The sequence below is a fragment of the Theropithecus gelada genome, chromosome 2 (genome assembly GCF_003255815.1).
Source record: "Theropithecus gelada isolate Dixy chromosome 2, Tgel_1.0, whole genome shotgun sequence".
NCBI classification, from domain to species: Eukaryota; Metazoa; Chordata; class Mammalia; order Primates; family Cercopithecidae; genus Theropithecus; species Theropithecus gelada.
Genome location: NC_037669.1, coordinates 98,542,960 through 98,565,736, shown reverse-complemented (window position 1 = coordinate 98,565,736; position 22,777 = coordinate 98,542,960). Strand labels below are relative to the sequence as shown.

At 39.3% G+C, this 22,777-nt stretch overlaps 1 protein-coding gene and 1 pseudogene across 5 annotated transcripts in view; one reads left to right on the top strand and one right to left on the bottom strand.

Annotated features, from left to right (window-relative positions):
• Positions 1 to 22,777, bottom strand: part of ULK4 (unc-51 like kinase 4) — a 696,865-nt gene that overhangs the window by 544,544 nt on the left and 129,544 nt on the right. For all 4 annotated transcript variants that reach the window (XM_025376619.1, XM_025376622.1, XM_025376621.1 and 1 more), the window contains one exon: positions 12,917 to 13,000. In XM_025376619.1, coding sequence (XP_025232404.1) covers positions 12,917 to 13,000 — 84 coding nt within the window. The remainder of the gene's footprint in view (positions 1 to 12,916; positions 13,001 to 22,777) is intronic.
• Positions 14,518 to 16,090, top strand: LOC112618945 (annotated as a pseudogene). Its single transcript, XR_003118144.1, has one exon. The product of XR_003118144.1 is annotated as a heme oxygenase 1 pseudogene (transcript).

Below are 22,777 nucleotides of genomic sequence, written 5' to 3'. Positions count from 1 at the left end.
GAGTGCTGAGATTACAAGCATGAGCTACTATGCCTAGTCAAACATAGTTGTTTAAAGCAGAAACAACAGAAATGTATTGTGAGCTTCATAACATATGTAGACATAAAATGTATGACAATAGTAGGAAGGCTAGAAGGAGAATACTAGATTATTCTTGGGTAAGGTTCTTAGGAATTTGCATATCATTATATATATCATATAAATAAGGTTCTGATACAAAGTTCTAATATACATGAGGTTCATATATAAGGATTTGTATATCAGTACTTGAAGGTCAACTGTGATAAATTTGAGTTATACACTGTTAAAAAAAGATGTATAGGCCAGGCACAGTGGCTCACGCTTGTAATCCCAGCACTTTGGGAGGCCAAAGTGGGGGTGGATCACAAGGTCAGGAGTTCAAGACCAGCCTGTCCAATATGGTGAAACCCCATCTCTACTAAAAATACAAAAATTAGCTGGGCATGGTGGTGCGTGCCTGTAATCCCCGCTACTCAGGAAGCTGATGCAAGAGAATTGCTTGAACCAGGACCCAGGAGGCAGAGGTTGCAGTGAGCCGAGATTGCACCACTGCACTCCAGCCTGGGCGATACAGCCAGATCTTGCTCAAAAAAAAAAAAAAAAAAATATATATATATATATATAAAACACACATACATTAAATATCTGAGCATTTTATATAAATGACACCGTAATTAAAATAAAAAATGCATTACAGATTATATAATCCTATATTTGTTTAACAAGATAAATGCATATGTAAAGGAAGGGCAAAGAAAGGTATATAATACTCTGTTAATGATGATTATAATAGGTATGGATTGCGGGGAGAAGGAGCCCACTAATTCAACTTTAGATATTTTTACGTTGTTTGGTTTGTTACAATATGCATGTATTGCTTTTTCAATTCAAATTTATGTATTTTTCATATAAAAATATTTAAAAATGAGCAGAAGATATTGAGTAATGTCTAAGTTCAAGCCGTAGTTTTTGCATTTTGCTAGTTATATATCCTTGAGTATTTCTATCTCTTTGCCCTAGCTTCATCATCTACAAAATGAAGAAAACAAAACACAGTTTGAGAATTAAATGAGACAGCATACACGAAGACTCAATCTAGAGCATGAAAAGTAGCAAATTCTCAATAAATGTTAGCTTTTATTCCCATTATTATCAATGCCATATAGTACAAACTACCAGATTGCTAGGAAAGAAATCTTAAATATCCTTCAATTTCTCAAACTTCAACACATTTTTCATTTCTCAGAATGAGTATCTGACAGAACTCTTCCTTCCCATTCCCGTTTCCTTCGATGCAGCCAGAATAAATTAACCTAACACTTCTAGCCTCTCTTTGTTCCTTTATTCACTCTACTTGGGGAAATAAAATGTGACATCCATTTGACAAATTTGAAGAGAAAAAACTGGATATTCCTAAGTGCTCAGCTCGACTCTTCCCCCTCCCCCCTTGGGGACAGGCCCACCCACACAGAGTTGTCGGTCGCATATCTCCTAGTTGTAAGCCCTAACTGGACAGGTACCCCACTTGGAGACTGCTGCTGTGTCTGGGGAATGCTAAGCTTCCTTAATGTGGGGTTCAATATGAGGAAGTCTATTTGCCCACAGAGATAAGCTGTATCCTCTATCCTAGTTCTCACTACATACAAATAGTGATATTTTGCCCCATATGCCTTGCTCTTTGTCTTATTTCTCATGAAGTTCTAAAATCTTTTTCCTGAATATAGGGGGGAAATGAGCTATTTATAGAAGGCCTCTCAAATACATGTGCTTTACAACACAATTGTCAGTCAATTCCTAGGACTCATTCCTAGTACTAGAAAACCACAACTATTTTAGCTGCTGGGTTGGACGGGGCCATGTGTCATCCCAGTGCTCTGTAAACTCAGTGAGGTTGTCAGGCCAGTTCGACCTGCTCCTACCTGAAATAAGTGACCCTAGTCCATCTTCAATCCCCTGTGGGACACCATTCAAGCAAATAAGACTAGTGGTACTTTCTTCTTAACTCACTCTTTGGGAAGGATAACTGAGCTAATGCCTATTGCTTAAATCAAAGACCTATTTCTTCACATCATTAAAATAAAAGCTAAGATTATTTTTTAAATAACTAGGCTTATTAATGAAGAGCTGTACTATGTTTTTAATGGTGTTAAATAGATATAATACACTGTAGGCAGTCTTAACAAAAAAGTTTTCTGCCAATATAATTTTGGTCTACTTAGGCAGACCCTTAGCCTTGCCTCTCATTTTTCTTGTTTACCTTGTTGGACAAATGCCGTCAGGGCAAACACCAGTTTAAGCATTCTGGGTACCTCTCAGGGTTCTTATCTACACAGTTGCTGGCTTAAGAACTTGGTGCTACAGACCAGGTGCGGTAGCTCACGCCTGTAAACCCAGTACTTTGGGAGGCTGAGGCAGGCAGATCACGAGGTCAGGAGTTTGAGACCAGCCTGACCAACATGGTGAAACCCCGTCTCTACAAAAAATACAAAACTTAGCCAGGCGTGGTGGTGCTTGCCTGTAATCTCAGCTACTCAGGATGCTGAGGCAGGAGAATCGCTTGAACCCAGGAGGTGGAGGTTGCAGTGAGCCAAGATCATGCCACTGCACTCCAGCCTGAGCGACAGAGCGAGACTCTGTCTCCAAAAAAAAAAAAAAAAAAAAAAGAATTTGGTGCTACTTTATAGATGTTTTTAAGGTTTTTTTTTTTATTATTATTTTATATCCAGTATTTTTAGTTGCTTTCAGAGGGATAGGGTTGTCCACTATACTGCAAGAAATGAAAATCCTATATTCTTAGTTCAATGAATTACTAAAACAATAAAATAAGTCAAAAAAAAAAAATTCAGGTACTTTGAAGCCCTTAGAGGAAAGATCAATCCACAAATGTGAAACAACCAATGTCAGTATTTCAGATGTTAATTTTGGTGCTCTTTATTGGAAAAGTAGGCATGTAGACTCAGATTATATTTGTGTGTGGTGCTATGTTTACTTCTATTTTTGATTTTAAAGGTAAATATAGATAATCAGTTTCCGCATATCACTGAGTCAAAGCGTGTCTTCTCTCGCCTGCTCTGCAGTGTCACCGCTGTCATATCAATTGACATGTCTCTTTCTAGGTTCTATCTGGTTCTGTTGGCCTACTTATCTCTGTGCCACATTATCTAAGTTAATAGTCTTTACTTTTAATATATATTTTCAATATATGCAATGTTTTGCCCTACCAATATAATCTTTTTTCAATAATGTATTTTGGCCCTTTTTCATTTGCATGTAATTTCTAAAATCAACTTTAGTTTATCTATTGGGATGTTGACTGAGAATACATCTATAAATTTGAGGAAGATTAATTGATATTAGTATACAATAGAAAACATAGTCAATGAAAACACTAACAGTAAGAGACAGACACATTTAATTTTGAAAACACTGGAATAAGATGACAGCTGACCGAAGTTCCTTTGAATTCTTGATCACATTCAGCTAATGTGTTTATTACTTAAGTTAGCTCTCCACTATAGGTCCAATTCTTTAGAGTTAACATTTATGAAACTATATTTATATACCACATGCTGGCCAGGTATAGGAAAGACACTGCCCTGTCTTCATTTATTGGGAAAGAGAAATGGCTTTTTATCCCTAGCTCTGTACTCCAGCTTTTTATTGTTTTGTAACTTCATTTGCTTTATTTCTTACTTGTGTCATTATTAAATCATTTAAGGCTATGAACTTTCCTTTCAACCTAGTGTCAGCAATAGCCCATTCGTTTTGACATGCAGTGTTTCCATTATTGTTACTATATAGACAGTCCCAAGTTTCGTTTTAAAATTTTCTTTCATCTAAGGTTGTTTATGAGATGGTTTAAAACTTTCCAGGTGGGTGGGATTTTATTGCCTTTACTCCCCTTTTTTGAAATAAAGTTGTATTACCTAACAGTCAAGAATGTGGTCTGTTCTATTCTATTTCTCTCTTTCTTTAATGTTGTGGCAATGGCCAGGAGTGGTGGCTCACACCTGTAATCCCAGCACTTTGGGAGGCCAATGCAGGAGGATCGCTTGAGCTTAGGAGTTCAAGACAAGCCTGGGCAACTTAAGGAGACCCAACCTCTATTTTTAAAAATTTAAGACAAAAATAAAGTTGTGGTTATATGTAAGATAAACAGATATAAAATTGACCTAAAATTTCACCTCAATAGTGTATAGTTTTGTGGCATCAGTCCATTCAAATTGTTGGGCTAGCTCTCATTTTTACATCTATTGAAATGCTAATTGGCTTATTTCCTTTTTTTCCCCCCTCACATTCAAAAGTTAGTAATATACCTTACTGAGCATGGGCTATTATTTTATTTTATTTTATTTATTTATTTGAGACAGGGTTTGCTGTTGCCCAGGCTGGAGAGCAATAGTGTGCATAGCTCATCGCAGCCTTGTACTCCTGGGCTCAACCAATCCTTCTGCCTCAACCTCCAGAGCAGCTGGGACTACAGGCACGCACCACTACACTGGGCTAATTTTAATTTTTTTTTTTTTTTTGTAGCGATGGAGCCTCACTATGTTGCCCGGGCTGGTCCCAAACTCTTGGCCTCAAGTGATCCTCCCACCTAGCCCTCCCATAGTGCTGGGATTATAGGTATAAGCCACCGCACCTGGGCTTTATTTATTTTTAAATTTTATTTTTACAGATGGAGTCTCACCCCGTTACCCAGGTTGGAATGCAGTAGTACACTCATAGCTCACTACAGCCTCAAACTCCTGGGCTCAAATGATTCTACTAAGTAGGTAGGACTACAGGTGTACACTCAGCTAATATTTTTAATTTTTTAGAGATGGGGTTTCATTCAAGGATCACTTGAGCCCAGCGATCCTCCTGCCTTAGCTTCTGAAATCGCTGGGATTACAGGTGTGATTGAGCCATGGCGCCTGGCCAAACATGGGCTATTGATTCTGGTTATTACTCTTTTCCTTTTCCTTCTAATCCTTGTATTGGAAAGAAAACAGTATGGAAATTTTATTTCTTCATTTTATTGACATGTATATCTCTGCATAGAAGGCAATGTTAGTTTTAAATTATAAATGTTTTGTTCATTATTCACAGAAAACTAGATTTGCCACGGGATATTCATAAATGTTGCATGAATGAAGGGTTTTATATAGTCAAATAAGTTGGAACACATTGGGTTAAACAAACTTGGACAGTTTTCTTTCTGGTAATTTTTAGAGTTCTAAATTATGATTCTACTCAAGAGGATATTGTATGTAGCATTTTCAAAGCTACCTCATCCTGTGTCATGTTGCGGTTACGCTTTGGGAGAGGAAGCTATAATCTTATACTGAGACTGTAATGAATGTATTAAAGTAATTTTCAGTAGCTTTCTATTTTAGAGTTACCCGAGAAACTACGACAGCCTTTTCCAAACAGGCCAACCTGCTTTGTGAACATGATTTCCATAATTTTAACAATGGGGAGGCCAGGCACGGTGGCTCATACCTGTAATTCCTTCCAGCACTTTGGGAAGCCAGGGCAGGAGGATCACTTAAGCCAGTAGTTCAATACAAGCCTGGGCAACATGGCAAAACCCCATCTCTACAGAAAAATACAAACATTAGCCAGGCATGGTGGCACACACCTGTAGTCTCAGCTACTCAGAGGCTGAGGTGGGAAAATTACTTCAGCACAGGAGGTCAAGGCTGCAATGAACGGTGATCACACCACTGCACTCCAGCCTGGGTGACAGTGCAAGACCCTGTTTCAAAAACAAACAAAACAAAACAAAACAAAACAGAACGCAAACCAAGGGTGAGACAGATGTTCGATCTTTTTGTCCTCGTTACAGATGTAAATGCTCAGATGGAAAGAGGGAAGTATTTGGAGTGAAAAACTTTTGGTGGAACACACCCAAAAATAGGAAGATCAGGTATAATTGTTCAAAAAAAAGAGTAGGGCAGTATAGAAGAAAAGGCATCCATGATAATATGGAATAACGATTTCAGAGCTGGTGCTGGGATTTCAGAGATCTTGAGCTGGGAATTAAAAGATGGGAATTTCAGTCTCGGATGTGCCACTCCTTAGAGGTTTCATATTGACTAAACTTTGGGGGTTCCAGTTGGTGGTGTTTGCTATTAAAAAAAAAAATGTGCCAATGATCTTCCATGTGTTTCTGAGTTGAGTCCCACCCCTGAGTCTGAAGACTTACCCTTCCATTGCTTTGCCCTTCAAGTTTGTGCCCATTAGCAAAAAGAACTTTTCTCCTTGGGATCACTGCTGTGTTGATTTCAGAAATATTTGGCATTGAATTTAAATACTATATCTTTCATATGTATGTACAATAGGGAGGCTGAGAAAGTTGTCTTTTTTTTTAAGGTGTTCATTTTTGGGGGACAGGTAGCTGTCTACTCTACAATCTACACAGAAGCTGGAAATAGCCCCTAGAGAATTTCCACATGTCTAGAGAAGATTAATTTATACATTTGTATCTAATCAACATTTTTTAGCTCACATAATAGTCTGTATAATTATGGGTACTGAACCGACACCTGGCATATGCTGTATTTAAAAATGTGAGGTTCAATGAGAACACATGGACACAGGAAGGGGAACAATGCATACTGGGGCCTGTCAGGGCAGGTGGGGGAGGAGCATTAGGAAAAATAGCTAATGCATGCTGGGTTTAATACTTAGGTGATGGGTTGATAGGTGTACCAAACCACCAAGGCACACATTTACCTATGTAACAATCCTGCACATGTACCCTAGAACTTAAAACAAAATTTTAAAAATAAAAATAAAAATTTGAAATTCAGAACATAAACTGTTGGTTTTATTATTCATATTTTCTTAATTCAGAAATTATTTTCTGAACTATAGTTTATTAGATAATTTTGATGTAAAATTTTCTAAGAGGAAATTTAATTTTTACTTTTTAATTAGGGCTCTTTGTTCTTCTTTTTGAGAAAGCCAGTGACAAATAATTTATATATTTAATTAAAAGAGACTGGACTTGAATTTTTTAAAAGTACTAGAAATGTTAGCCATTATATACGTTATCTTTGAAATGTTTTAGACACTAATTACCTAAACAAGGAGCAAATAGGTTAAATCTCTTGGATTTTAAGAAGAGTTAAAATGTACAGTTACATTTTCTGGTTTTTTAAATTGTTACAGTCTAAATTTATTTATTCTTCCTAATGAAGAAATCTGTATGTGCCATCAATATCAGGTTCTTTGTGGGCACTCACAATTCCCCTTCCCTTTTATGCAGTGAAGGTGGGCAACGTGTGTGTGGAACAGAAATGATGTCATTTTCTTTCTTTTGAATATCACTATGAATCTGATAATTCAAAGATTTCTAACTTTCTGAATGCCATTATTAGTTGGATTCACAATGGCTTACCAGGTACAGAGTTGCCCAGTGTGTCTTGGAGTGAACTATTAAGAGTGGTATGAGGGAAGCGATTCTCAGCCAGTGCTGAGCAGTGTAGACTGCTGCCAAAGAGGTGATGGGGTAAGAAGCACACACAATGTGGCATTTTCACTGCAAAGGGGAGGTTTGTGCTGCCTCTCCTCCTGTGGCAGGTCTACTCGCAGGGGAGGCTCTAAAGGTTATCTTTGCTGGGTTCGGCATGTGAGAACTGATGAAATATCTGTATGTAGTATCTTTCATGGATTTATATTGGTTGGATTTCTGTGTAAATTTTCATATGCCTTTGACTGCTTTACCCCATACAAGCTTTGTATGCTTAACAAAATCTGTAACTTTTCTGTCACTTTCTCATTTAGTATCTGCCTTTCTGGCTTTTTACTTTATCTTTTTATTATTGTTTTTAGTTTAATGAGATTATGGTTAGAGAGAAAGATATATGAATATTCCACTTCTTTGGAATTTGTTGAGATTTTCCTTATGGCTCAGTACATATATACTTGGGGGGGCAGTGAATTTTGTCACTTTGGAGAGAGATGTTTTTTCTATACATTAGGTCAAGCTTGTTAATTTTCTAGACAGATGTAGATCTTCTCTATGCTGATTGCTTTTTGTCTGTTCTATCAGATACTGAGATATGTGTTTAAATTGCCCTCTTAGGGTTGCAATTTTGTCATATTTTGCTTTCATGTATTTTGACTGCTAGTTATTAGATACATTAAAATTTTAGATTGCCTTTTCCCTTGGTTTATTATAATTTTCATCATTATTTTGTGACCTTAAAAAATCTCCCATATTGCTTTTTACCCAAAGCCTATTTTATCTGATAATAATATAGCTAACCACACTTCTTTGGGTTAGGTACATAAGACATGTATATCTTTTTTCATTCTCTTTCAGTCTTTCTATAAATTTATGTTTTAGATGTCTTTTCATACTGTTTATTTTCTAATTCCGGTTTTTTGTTTTTGTTTTTTTTTTTTTGAGATGGAGTCTTATTCTGTTGCCCAGGCTGGAGTGTAGTGGTGTGATCTCAACTCACTGCAACCTCTGCCTCCCAGGTTCAAGCGATTCTCCTGCCTCAGTCTCCTGAGTAGCTGGGATTACAGGCATGCACCATCATGCCCAGCTAGTATTTGTATTTTTAGCAGAGACAGGGTTTCACCATGTTGGTCAGGCTGACCTCGTGATCCACCTGCCTCGGCCTCCCAAAGTGCTGGGATTACAGGCGTGAGCCACCACGCCTGCCCTAATTCTGTTTTATAGTCGTCTTCTCTTAACTATTTAGTCCATTTACATTTATTGTGATTGTTGGCGTAGTTTCATTTATAACTTCCATCATATTTTGTGCTATTTGTTCCATCTGTTTTGCATTTATATCTTCTTTTTTTTTTCTTTTTTTCCTAATTCTTTTCATATTCATGGTTATTCTATTGTTCTTGAAATATATATTTTATGTGAATACATTTGTGAGTTGACAATACTTTATTAACAAATATGCTATTTCACTTTTTTTACTACAGTTGTTGCTGCTAAGAAATTAGCTGCCAGAGCAACTGTGGCTTCTTGAAGGAAATATTCTGTAAATCAAGTGAGGACCTGCTTATGCTTTTAGCTTCTTGTGGGCTTTCCCTCCTGCAACCTGCACTCCCAGCTGCAAATACATCCTCAATGCCCTCCTCAGATCAGTGAGATAGCAGGGAGATGGGGGAGTTATTGTTCACATCTTTTATACTTAGTTGTAGGCACTGGGGACTCCTACCTTAAATTGGGTCTGGATAGGGGATTCTTCACTTGACTATTTTTATTTTTAAAAACCAAACTGGACCTACACATAGCACCATGCACCAAAGATAATTACAAATAGATTAAAGCTCTAAATGGGAAAAGAAAAAATAAGACTTTCAGAACAAAACGTAATAGACTCTCTTAATGATGTTGGAGGAGGGAAGCATTTCGTAAGATACAAAAAGCACAAATCATAAAGGAATAGATAAACTGAGCTACACAGAGCATGGTGGCATGCATGACTATAATTCCAGCTACCTGGGAGGCTGAAACAGGAGGACTGCTTGAGCCCAGGAGTTCAAGACCAGCCTGGGCAACATAGAAAGATTGTATGCGTATACACACATACACACACACACACACACACACACACACAGAGTCTTTTATATATATATTATATATAAAGTGGCTACATTAAAATTAAGAACTTCTGCCTATCAATAGACACTGTAAAGAAAATGAACAAATGCACATGCACGTGGATACACATATACTCACACACACATATTACAGCAAAGCAAATAGGACAAAATGTTTACTGTTTAATCTAGGTGATGGAAACAAAGGTGATTATTACAGCTTCCTTTCCTTTTCTAATGTTTGAAACATTTTATAATAATAGGTTGTAGAGGGTACAGAGTTCCTACAAAGCAATAGGAAAAAAACAAGTTTAAGACTTGACAAGCACTTTTCAAAACAGAAAGCCCAAAAAACGAGGTAAACAGAAAAGGATGGTCATCCTCATTAGTAATCAGGGAAATACATGTTAAAACTACTATAAGAAACGATGGCTGGGCACAGTGGCTGGCGTCTGTAATCCCAACTCTCTGGGAGGCCAAGGGAGGTGGATCCCTAGAGCCTATGAGTTAGAGACCAGCCTGGGCGACATGGTGAAACTCTTGTCTCTACAAATACAAAAAATTAGCCGGGCATAGTAGTATGCATGTGTAGTCCCAGCTACTCGGGAGGCTGAGGCAGGAGGATTACTTGATCCCAGAGGCAGAGGCTGGGAGCCAGGGTGACAGTGAGATCCTGTCTCAAAAAAATAAAAATAAACCACTTAATGCCCACCAGATTGACAAAAATTTAAAGTTCACCTCTGTCAAATGTTTGGGAAGATACGGGTTAATGAGTACTTCCATATCCTGCAGGTGGGGTACAAATTGATACACACACATGCATGCACACACATACACACACAGAATCCAGAAATAAGTAGACCAGCAGAACCAAATAGAGCCCAGAAAGAGACATGCCAATTGATGTGACAGAGGTGACACTGCAGAGCAGGGGAGAGAAGACAGACTTTCACTCAGTGATGTGGGGAAACTGTGTGTGTGTGTGTGTGTGTGTGTGTGTACTCACGCACGTGCACTGAGGCATATTTCAACAACATCTACACAGTGGTCCAAATGAGCTATAGTTTACACAATCAGCATGTAAACTAACCTAGCTTTAAAAGCAAAAGAATTAAGTCTCAAAAGAATATGGCGCCATTCCATTTATATAGAGTTTAGCATTAAGAACCGATCAATTTACTGTTCAGCTAAATAATATTTCATGGTGTACATACGCCACATTTTCCGTATCCATTCATTCACTGATGGACACTTAGGTTGATTCCATATCTTAGCTAAGAGATTAATAACCAGAATATGTGGATAAAGAAAATGTAGTACATATACATCATAAAAAACTATGCAGCCATAAAAAATTATAAAATCATGTTCTTTGCAACAACATGGATGCAGCTGGAAGCCATTATCCTAAACAGATTAAAGCAGGTACAGAAAACCAAATACCATGTGTTCTCACTTACAAGTGGGACTAACATTGGGTATAAGTGGATAGAAAGAAGAAAACGACAGACACTGGAGATTTCTAGAGGGGAGAGGGTGGACAGAGAATAAGGGCTGAAAAACTACCTACTGGATACTAGGCTCACTACCTGGGTGACAGGATCAGTCATAACCCCAAACCACAGCATCACGCAATATACCCATATAGCAAACCTGCACATGTGCCCCCTCAATCTAAAATAACAGTTGAAATGTTTAAAAAAATAACCAGAATATATAAGGACTTCAACTCAATAGCAAAACAAACAAACAAACAAACAACCCAATTTGAAAATGGACAAATGATCTGAAAAGACATTTCTCAAAAGAAGACATAAAAATTGCTAGCAGGTACATAACCAAAGTCTCAATAACGCTAATCATCAGGGAAATGCAAATCAAAACCACAATAAGATACCACCTCACTCCAATTAAAATGGCGATTATCAAAAAGACAACAGATGCTGGCAAGGATGTGAAGAAAGGACAACTCTTCTACACTGTTGGTGAGAATGTAAATTAGTACAGCCATTATAGAAAACAGTATGGAGTTTCCTAAAAAAAAAAAAAAAAAACTAAAAGTAGAGCTACCATATGATCCAGCAGTCCCACTGCTGGGTATATATGCTAAAGAAAGAAAACCAGTATATCAAAGAGACAACTGCACTCTTGTACTCCCATGCTTATCACAGCACTATTCACAATAATGACTTTTATACTGTCAACAGGATCCCTAGAAGTCTTCTCTCTCCCTTGAGTTCCTATATTTTGTTCTTTTGCATTCATGTTATTCCACTTTATGTTCTTATTTTCGCTCCCACAATAGGTGAGGTCTGTGTGTGAACAGGAATTTTTTCATCCATGTGCCTCTAAGTGCACCCACCTTGAAGCTTTCAATGCTAAACCCAAACATGTCTTTTGATGATAGCTGAGAATGACTTAATTTTCATATCATTGACAAAGTACAATTGTTAATATACATCATATCCCATAACAACAAATGACTAGGTATTCAAACCTACAGACTGGGAAGAGCTCAAACTTTTCTTCTGGATCACTAGGGGAAAACCTCGGGGAGTTTTTCTACACTTAGAACACGATTCTGTTACCATATAAAGTAGGAAGCAATGAACTCAAAAGAAAGAAGTTTATCCTGATAAATCTTTTTCATTCCTGAAGGAATGTTTTCACCCTATGGCTTTGCCTTGGGTGAAACAATGTCAAATGATTTAATGCAAACAGAAAATGCCAGCCTTTTAGGTTGGTTACTAAATCCTTTACATAGTTACACGTGGGAGCTACATATAGATGAGTTGGTTTGTTGGCCAGCTGGCTGGCTTTCAGCCATTAACAATTGCTTAAGAAATGATGTGAATAAACTGAAAAATCACATCACATAATAAATACTACTTAATATTAAAATCAATGGATATTAGAACCTTCCCTATTTCTAAACCTCAAAATGGCGATCTGACAAGATAATCATGGGTTGTCTCGGGCTCACAGAAAATTCTCTGCACACACCTACTCTACTAAACTGGTGTATCAATAACTTTAAGGCGGGAGGGGGGAGGGTCATTAAAAATATGCTATTGAATGCTAGTTATATTGTTTATATAAGCTATCATTCCTTTAAAAAGCAAGACATTTAAACAAGTGAATGAGAAAGCTAGATCATTTTTACACTTGCTCCACTGTAGGTCACTTGCTCATGGTGGGTTGTCGGGATTATTTAAATTCAGGAGCAATACTTAGTTGACAAGCTCCTGCACCGCTGCAGGCTACAATCCTCATACAGTGCCTGAAGGGTTATTACAATTGCCAGCATCTACAGAGGACAACAAAGGAGACTTACCCCTTCCCGAAGGCACCTCATTAGCACTGTGTATGCAGCCAAGGGAACAGCCCAGCACTCTCTAGGGTTCTTTTTTTTTCCTTCCTAAAATGAAGTGGGAAAAAAAAAGGCAGTGAAGCTAACAGCACAAAAGATATTAACCCATTCAAGCAAATGGCACAGCTCCAAGTACACAAACTATCTAAAACCTAATAATCTATTTAAAGTATTACTTACTACCTGACGATAATGACTAGATCAAGAATCTTTTACTGCATTGTATATACAAGGTATTTATTCTATTTCTCACTGCATTATCTATGATATGGGTAAGATCCCCTCAATAGAAGCTAGATTTAAAAACTTGAGAAATGACAATATGATCCAATATGATCTGACAGATAAATCAATCTAATGATAATTGTAGATGATAATACAGATACAACTATCTTAAAAGTATTACATTATCTGGAATGATTTGAAAGCATAGAAAACACAAGTTTGAGTAATATCTTAGGATAATTCACAAGCACAAGTAAAAGGTAGTATGTTACCCAGTAAGAAAAGGAGCTAAATAAAACAAGCAAATGAGCAGGTACATTGATTTTAATGACATGAGCAACAATTCTCTCCCAGAAGATTAACCAAATTAGTGTAATAACCTCAAGCACACTCCTGCAGCCTATCAAATACAATCAGAAAATAAATCAGGTACCACACAGAAAGATGAAAAAAAAAATTTTTAAAGCAGAAAAAATTAGGTTCTACTTACAGAACATACTCAAGATTGTCCAAATGACAGAACTAGTACGTTATTAACTTACTTCAGCTACTATGAAAAACAGTTTGGAGATAGCTCAAATAACTAAAACTAGAACTACTATTTGAACCAGTAATCTCATTACTGGTTATATACCCAAAGGAAAATACATCATTCCACCAAAAACACACACACACTTATATGTTCGTCGTAGCACTATTCACAAGAGCAAAAACATGGAATCATCTTAGGTGCCCATCAACAGTGAACTGGATAAAGAAAATGCAGTATATATCTACCATGAAATACTACTGCAGCAACATGGATGCAGCTAGAGGCCGTTATCTTAAGCTAATTGAAGCAAGAACAGAAAATTAAATACCATGTGTTCTCACTTGTGAGAACTAAACATGGTGTACACATAGAAGATAGGAACAAAAGACACTAGGGACTACTGTAAGTGAGGAGGGTGGGATAGGCGTAAGGGCTGAAAAACTGCATATTGACTACTATGTTCACTACCTGGGAGGCAGGATCAGTCATACCCCAAACCTCAGCATCATGCAATCTATTCATGTAACAAACCTACACATGTACCCCGAATCTAAAATAAAGCTGAAATTTTAAAAAAGAATTAGTACATTACTAATCCAAAAGGATTTTATACCCATGAGAAGAATCACGACCCATTAAAACCATACCCTTACTTGATTATAGAATTCCACATATGGTTATACCCTGGACATTATGATCAGGGGCTGCTTCAACTCAAAAATCACCAATTCACACTAAATTTAACTTGCAAACACAACTTTCTTTCCTTCCCTTATTCTTCCCTTATTTAAAATGCCCACCACAGTCAACGCCTGCCTCCTCTGGAGCGTCCTCAGAGCAGCCGCCGCCCGCGGAGCCAGCACGAACGAGCCCAGCACCGGCCGGATGGAGCGTCTGCAACCCGACAGCATGCCCCAGGATTTGTCAGAGGCCCTGAAGGAGGCCACCAAGGAGGTGCACACCCAGGCAGAGAATGCTGAGTTCGTGAGGAACTTTCAGAAGGGCCAGGTGACCCGAGAGGGCTTCAAGCTGGTGATGGCCTCCCTGCACCACATCTATGTGGCCCTGGAGGAGGAGATTGAGCGCAACAAGGAGAGCCCAGTCTTCGCCCCTGTCTACTTCCCAGAAGAGCTGCACCGCAAGGCCGCCCTGGAGCAGGACCTGGCCTTCTGGTACGGGCCCCGCTGGCAGGAAGTCATCCCCTACACACCGGCAATGCAGCGCTATGTGAAGCGGCTCCACGAGGTGGGGCGCACAGAGCCCGAGCTGCTGGTGGCCCACGCCTACACCCGCTACCTGGGTGACCTGTCTGGGGGCCAGATGCTCAAGAAGATTGCTCAGAAAGCCCTGGACCTGCCCAGCTCTGGCGAGGGCCTGGCCTTCTTCACCTTCCCCAACATTGCCAGTGCCACCAAGTTCAAGCAGCTCTACCGCTCCCGCATGAACTCCCTGGAGATGACTCCTGCGGTCAGGCAGAGGGTGATAGAAGAGGCCAAGACCGCGTTCCTGCTCAACATCCAGCTCTTTGAGGAGTTGCAGGAGCTGCTGACACATGACACCAAGGACCAGAGCCCCTCACAGGCACCAGGGCTTCGCCAGCGGGCCAGCAACAAAGCGCAAGACTCTGCCCCCGTGGAGACTCCCAGAGGGAAGCCCCAGCTCAACACCCGCTCCCAGGCTCCGCTTCTCCGATGGATCCTTACGTTCAGCTTTCTGGTGGCAACAGTTGCCGTAGGGCTTTATGCCATGTGAATGCAGGCATGCTGGCTCCCAGGGCCATGAACTTTGTCCAGTGGAAGGCCTTCTTTCTAGAAAGGGAAATCTCTTAGCTGGCTTCCTTATCGTGGGCACTGGAGGCTTTCAGGGCCTCCATCCCTCTCACTGTGTCCCTCTCTCTGGAAAGCAGGAAGGAGCCTATGGCATCTACCCCAACGAAAAGCACATCCAGCCAATGGCCTAAACTTCAGAGTGGGCCAAAGGATCCAGCCCTGCCCTTCAGCATCCTCAGTTCCTGCAGCAGAGCCTAGAAGACACCCTAGATGTGGCAGCTGTCTCAAACCTCCAAAAGTCCTGAGTTTGAAGTATCCTTGTTGACACGGCCATGACCACTTTCCCCGTGGGCCATGGCAATTTTTACATAAAACTGAAAAGATGTTGTGTCTTGTGTTTTTGTCTTATTTTTGTTGGAGCCACTCTGTTCCTGGCTCAGCCTCAAATGCAGTATTTTTGTTGTGTTCTATTGTTTTTATAGCAGGGTTGGGGTGGTTTTTGAGCCATGCGTGGGTGGGGAGGGAGGTGTTTAATGGCACTGTGGCCTTGGTCTAACTTTTGTGTGAAATAATAAACAACATTGTCTGATAGTAAAAAAAAAAAAAAAAAAATGCCCACCACAACTCTTAACATCAGTGGACTCTGTGCCCTCTCCCCTGGCCCCTCTTCTTTCCCTCAACAGATCACCTACTTCACTCCCAGCCACTTAGAATCCCTGGCCCATCATTTAATCACTTCTGCCCCAAACCTGAACTATCGGTCTCTTTAGTTGTCCCTTTACTCTTGTTTGGGAAACCTCAACCTCTGCGAAAGCCAGCCGCTTGTTTTCTCTAAGTCTGCTCTCAGGCAACTGGGTCCTTAGAGAAGGTGGCACCACAGGGCACAGAGTCCATTACTTACTTGGGATCAGCATCCTCAGGGGACCTTCAACATCAATCTCCAGCCATACTATTTCTCTTATCACCACCCTCCCTGAAAAGGCTATTTTAAACCTATGACCCTCCCACCACTTCCCCTACTTTCCTCCGACACACATAAAAAGAATGGAAGTTCTGAGAAAGGAAAGGCAAACTTTCCTCCACATAAAGCCATCTGCTACTTCTGCCCAATGGTTATAATAGGACAGGTTCCTCCATTCATCTCCCTCCACTTGGGCTCAGGATCCCATTCCCATCCTGCCCTCCTCAGGGTCATTAGCTAATGGACTATCCCTTATTGCTCCTAAATTTTCAACATCTTATCCCCTCTGGATCTTTCCTGTTTCCACCTGAATAGGGTCACTCATTTTGAAAACAAGACCTTCCTCATCCCTTGGCCCCTTTTCACAACTATCCTCACTTTACACTGACTTTCTCAGTTTCCTCACCTTCCACTAACGCCTCAACCCACTCCAATATGACTTCTTCTATCTCCCTCATTCCAGGGAAAATAAATAAATATATAAAAAGCTCTTGTTGAGTTACCAGTGACTTTCACGTCATTAAATCCAACAGATCCCTCTTAGGCATCCAACAGATCCCTCTTAGGCCTTTCAATTGCGCCTTAAACTACATTCAGTCCTGACTTTCCCTTTCCTGAAATACCCACTTCTCTCTCCTAGTTTTGCCCCTACGTTGCTTACTCTCAACCAGGCTCTCAGAATCTTGTCTTCAGTCTCCACTACTCTCCACATATAAACCAGAATTATCTTTTTGGCATGCAAATCAGCTGACATAATTACTCTTCTTAAAACTCTTTAATGAGTTCCCCTTGCTCTTCGGATCAAGACCAAGACATCGGACTGGCGAGGAGCCCTTCATGATCATGTCCCTGCCAGTCTCTCCAACCCTGCCTCCTTCCTCACTTCTCTCCTGTCCCACTGGCCTTGGTGCAGTTCATGCATGAAAAAAGCACCTACTGTGCACCAGAAACTCCTCTTAATAATGGCCGTAATCCGGCCACTGCACTCCAGCCCGGGCGACAGAGCCAGACTCCGTCTCAAAAAAAAAAAAAAAAAAAATGGCCGTAAACCATAAAGAGGCAGATACATTTTCTTCCTTAATATTAAGCACTCAGGGGAAGACTGAGATTTTTTTTGTTTCATTTTGTTTTTGTTGTTATTTTCTGGTTTTTTGTTTGTTTCATTTTGTTTTTGATACAAAGTTTCACTCTTGTTGCCCAGGCTGGAGTGCAGTGGCATGATCTCAGCTCATCGCAACCTCTGCCTCCTAGGTTCAAGTGATTCTCCTGCCTCAACCTCCCAAGTAGCTGGAATTGCAAGCCTGAGCCACCATGCCCGGCTAATTTTTTGTAGTTTTAGTAGAGACAGGGTTTCGCCATGTTGGCTAGGCTGGTCTCGAACTCCTGACCTCAGGTGATCTACCCACCTCAGCCTCCCAAAGTGCTGGGATTACAGGCATGAGCCACCACGCCCGGCCGAGATTTTTTTTTTTAAAGAAGTAAACAAAATAAGTAAGTCAAGATAATGACGAGTGCTATAAAGAAAAACAGCAGAGTAAGAGGTTGCAGAAAGACTGTAGACAGGCTGGCTCCATCTCAGATCACTCATAGCCAGGGAAAGATTTTCTGAAGGGATTTTTGAGCAGAGAGAAAATACAAACAACTCAGAAGAAAATATTACAAGCAGAAGGAACAGCAAATGTCAGTATGGTGAGGCAGAAGCATGGCATAGTGGGTTTAAAGAACTGTGGGGAGGTCAGTATAGCTGGAAGGAGTGAGTAGGAAGGTAGTGAGGAATTAGGTCAGATAGATTCTGAAGAGCGAGCCCATGAGGGCCTAGAAGGTAATGAGAGAGACTTTGGCTGTGACTATGAGCAAGGCAAGAAGAAAGAAATTATGCAATAAAACCAAAAAGACAAAATAAGAATACCTGAACTCAGGGTGACAGGTATCCTTGACAAAAGCAAGAAAAATACATAAACTGAAAAGGTGTTGCCTTATAATATCCTCTACAGAATAAGGTCTGGTCTTCTGTCCGTAAGCCTTAGGGTGTTACTAGAGAGCCAACAAGACTTAGGTTGGTATATTATATATACTATATATAATCACTTCAGCTCAGTCCCAACAGATCAGCACTGACCGGAGATTTTTAAGGTTTATTATAGTCAAAGTGACAATTCCACAAAGCCCTCATGTCCTGAAAAGTTATTTATTTTTGTAGATTCAGGGACTTAACTTCCTTTTCCAGTTTGCTATCAGGAGATGTAGTTAAATTTCATAGCCACATTATCATCCCTTTATTCAAATAGCCTAGCTTGTATTCAATTAAAGTATATACCAAGGGCTAGGAGTGGTAGCTAACACCTGTAATCTCCACACTTTGGGAGACTGAGGCAGGCAGATCACTTGAGGTCAGGAGTTCGAGACCAGCCTGGCCAATGTAGCAAAATCCCGTTTCTACTAAAAATACAAAAATTAGCTGGGTGTGGTGGTACACACTTGGAGTCCAAGCTACTCAGGAGGCTGAAACAGGAGAATCGCTTGAACCCAGGAGGTGGAGGTTGCAGTGAGCCAAGATCGTGTCACTGCACTCCCGCCTGGGTGAGAGAATGAGACTCCATCCTAAAAAAAAAAAGTATATGCCAAGAAAAATTATACTCTAGATCTACTTTTAGATCTAGTAGGAACACGATTCTGTATGATTCTATCTGCATAAAATTCTAGAAAATGCAAACAAGTCTATATAAAGAAAGCAAAACTTTATATAGTATGTATGGAGTATGGAGACAGGAAGGGATTAAAAAGGATGCTAAGGAAACTTTTGGAGGTGATAGATAGGTTCATTTTTTGTGTGTAGTGATGATTTCATAGGTGTATACATAGATAAACATTTATCAAATTGTGATGTTTAAATATGTGTTTATTTTATACCAATTATATCTCAAGCAGGGGGCAGGGAGGAAAAACTATAGGACCAAAAAAAGAAGAATTAGACTAGACTCTCATTATTGGTAAGATAGCAGACCAGGTACCTGATTACTCTTCTAATGAAAGCAACTGGTTTTATTTTGACATCCTTAAAATGCATCAAAGATCTGACAAGATAATAAAGAATAATTAAGCCAAAAAACAGACAATTGAAAGCATGGGATAAACTGAGCACTGAAGTTTTATTTTCTCTGGGGGCATACAAAACTTTGTAAGTTTGAGCCTTGATGTCAAGACCTTGAGGGTCCAAAATAGTGGTAAAGTAGAAATAAATTCTCCAGCCCTATCCCCAAAGAACTGCAAGGAAAAGTACCTTTCACAAAACTTGGCACATAATGTACATCGCGCAGGGAATGTTCTCTTATTTATTTATTTATTTATTTATTTATTTATTCATTTATTTATTTATTTGACAGGATCTTGCTCTGACACCCAGACTGGAGTGCAGTGGCACAATCATGGCTGACTGCAGCCTCAACCTCCTAGGCTAAAGCAATCTTCCCACCTCAGCCTCCCAAGTAGCTGGAACTACAGGTGCACACCACTACACACAGCTAATTTTTGCAAGTTTTTTAGACAAGGTTTCACATGTTGACCAGGGTGGTCTCAAACTCCTAGGCTCAAGAGATCCTCCTGCCCCAGCCTCCAAAAGTGCTGGGGTGGAAATGTTCTATTACATGAAAAGAAGAGGAAGCACGGAGCTACAAGTACTGATTGAGAAATATACCTATGTTAATTATTAAGAAATAGCTCCAGTGTACGTATCTCCGTATAAGAGTCTTTTTTTTTTAATGGCTAGTATCATCGCTTACCAAAGTATCTTGACCTTGATGGAGCTTATGTTGAAAAATGAAGTTTACATTCTCATTGTTATGTATACATACATATATATACACATATATTTGTGTGTGCGTGTGTATATATATACACATATATTTTTTTTAATTTTAGGTTCCAGGATACATGTGCAGGACATGCAGATTACATAGGTATACATGTGCCAGAGTGGTTTGTTGTACCTATCAACCCATCATCTAGGTTTTAGGCCCCACATGCATTAGGTATTTGTCCTAATGCTCTCCCTCCCCTTGCTCCCCATCCCCTGACAGGCCCTGGTGTGTGTTGTTCCCCTCCCTGTGTCTATGTGTTCTCATTGTTCAACTTCCATTTATGAGTGAGAACATGCAGTGTTGGGTTTTCTGTTCCTGTGTTAGTTTGCTGAGGATGATGGCTTCCAGATTCATCCATGGCCCTGCAAAGGATATGAGCTCATTCTTTTTTACTGCTGCATAGAATTCCATGGTGTATGTGTGCCACACTTTCTTTATCCAGTCTATCACTGATGGGCATTTGGGTTGGTTCCATGTCTCTGCTATTGTAAATAGTGCTGCAATAAACATAGGTGTGCATGTGTCTTTATAGTAGAACAATGTATATTCCTTTGGGTGTATACCCAGTAATGGGATTGCTGGGCCAAATCGTGTTTCTGGTTCTAGATCCCTGAGGAATCATCCTCCACAATGGTTGAACCAATCTACAGTCCCACCAACAGTCCAAAAGTGTTCTTATTTCTCCACAGCCTCACCAGCATTTTTGTTTCTTGACTTTTTAATAATCGCCATTCTGACTGGTATGAGATGGTATCTCATTGTGGTTTTGATTTGCATTTCTCTAATGATCAGGGATGATGAGCTTTTTTTCATATGTTTGTTGGCTGCACAGATGTCTTATTTTGAGAAGTGTCTGTTCATATCCTTTGCCCACTTTTTGATGGGTTGTTTGCTTTTTTCTTGTAAATTTGTTTAAGTTACTTGTAGATTCTGGATATTAGACCTTTGTCAGATGGGTAGATTGCAAAAATTGTCTCCCATTCTGTAGGTTGTCTGTTCACTCTAATGCTAGTTTATTTTGCCATGCAGAAGCTCTTTAGTTTAATTAGATTCCATTTGTCAATTTTGGCTTTTGTTGCCATTGCTTTTGGTGTTTTTGTCATGAAGTCTTTGCCCATGCCTATGTCCTAAATGGTACTGTCTAGGTCTTCTTCTAGGGTTTTTATGGTTTGGGGCTTTACATTTAAGTCTTTAACCATCTTGAGTTAATTTTTGTATAAGGTGTAAGGAATGGGTCCAGTTTCAGTTCTCTGCATATGGCTGGCCAGTTTTTCCAGCACCATTTATCAAATAGGGAACCTTTTCCCCATAGCTTGTTTTTGTCAGGTTTGTTGAAAATCAGATGGTTGTAGATGTGTGGGTTATTTCTGAGGTCTCTGTTCTGTTCCATTGGGCTATATGTCTGTTTTGTACCAGTACCATGCTGTTTTGGTTACTGCAGCCTTGCAGTCAAGTAGTGTGATGCTTTCAGCTTTGTTCTTTTTGCTTAGGATTGTCTTGGCTATACAGGCTCTCTTTGGTTCCACATGAAATTTAAAGTAGTTTTTTCTAATTCTGTGAAGAATATCAATAGTAGTTTGATGGGAATAGCATTGAATCTATAAATTACTTTGGGCAGTATGGCTATTTTCATGATACGGATTCTTCCTATCCATGAGGATACAATGTTTTTCCATTTGTTTGTGTTCTCTCTTACTTCCTTGAGCAATGGTTTGTAGTTCTCCTTGAAGAGGTCCTTCCTGTCCCTTGTTAGCTGTATTCTTAAGTATTGTATTCTCTTTGTAGCAATTGTCAATGGCAGGTCATTCATGATTTGGATCTCTGCTTGTCTATTATTGATGTATAGGAATGCTTGTGATTTTTGCACGCTGATTTTGTATTCTGAAACTTTGCTGAAATTGCTTATCAGCTTAAGGAGTTTTTGGGCTGAGACGAGGGGGGTTTCTAAATATAGAATCATGTCATCTGCAAACAGAGACAATTTCACTTCCTCTCTTCCTATTTAAATACCCTTTATTTCTTTCTCTTGCCTGATTGCCCTGGCCAGAACTTCCAATACTATGTTGCTCCATGTACTGTTCCTAATAGTGTATAACTATTGAGCGAAAAAGTGAGTTTCTACCTGTTGCATAAAATGACACAAAATCTACATTTGTATTTGTTCATATGTACAAAATTCACTCTGTAAATATAAGAAATTATATTTGTATTTTATAATATTTATATTAGATTACATATAATTATAATATTTATTGGGGAACTAGACAGATGGGGTACAAAACGAGGAAAAAGATTTCTCCCCATATACCTTTCTTCACTTTCTAGTGCTCTAGGTTGGTGAATATGTTATCCCTTTGAAATACAAAATTACCTGAGAATAAATTCAACCAAAGAAAGATGTACAAAGGCATTCTGTATAGAATAAAAGAATTGTAATAAAATTTGTTAATATGTTAATATATGTAAATACTTTTTGTGCAC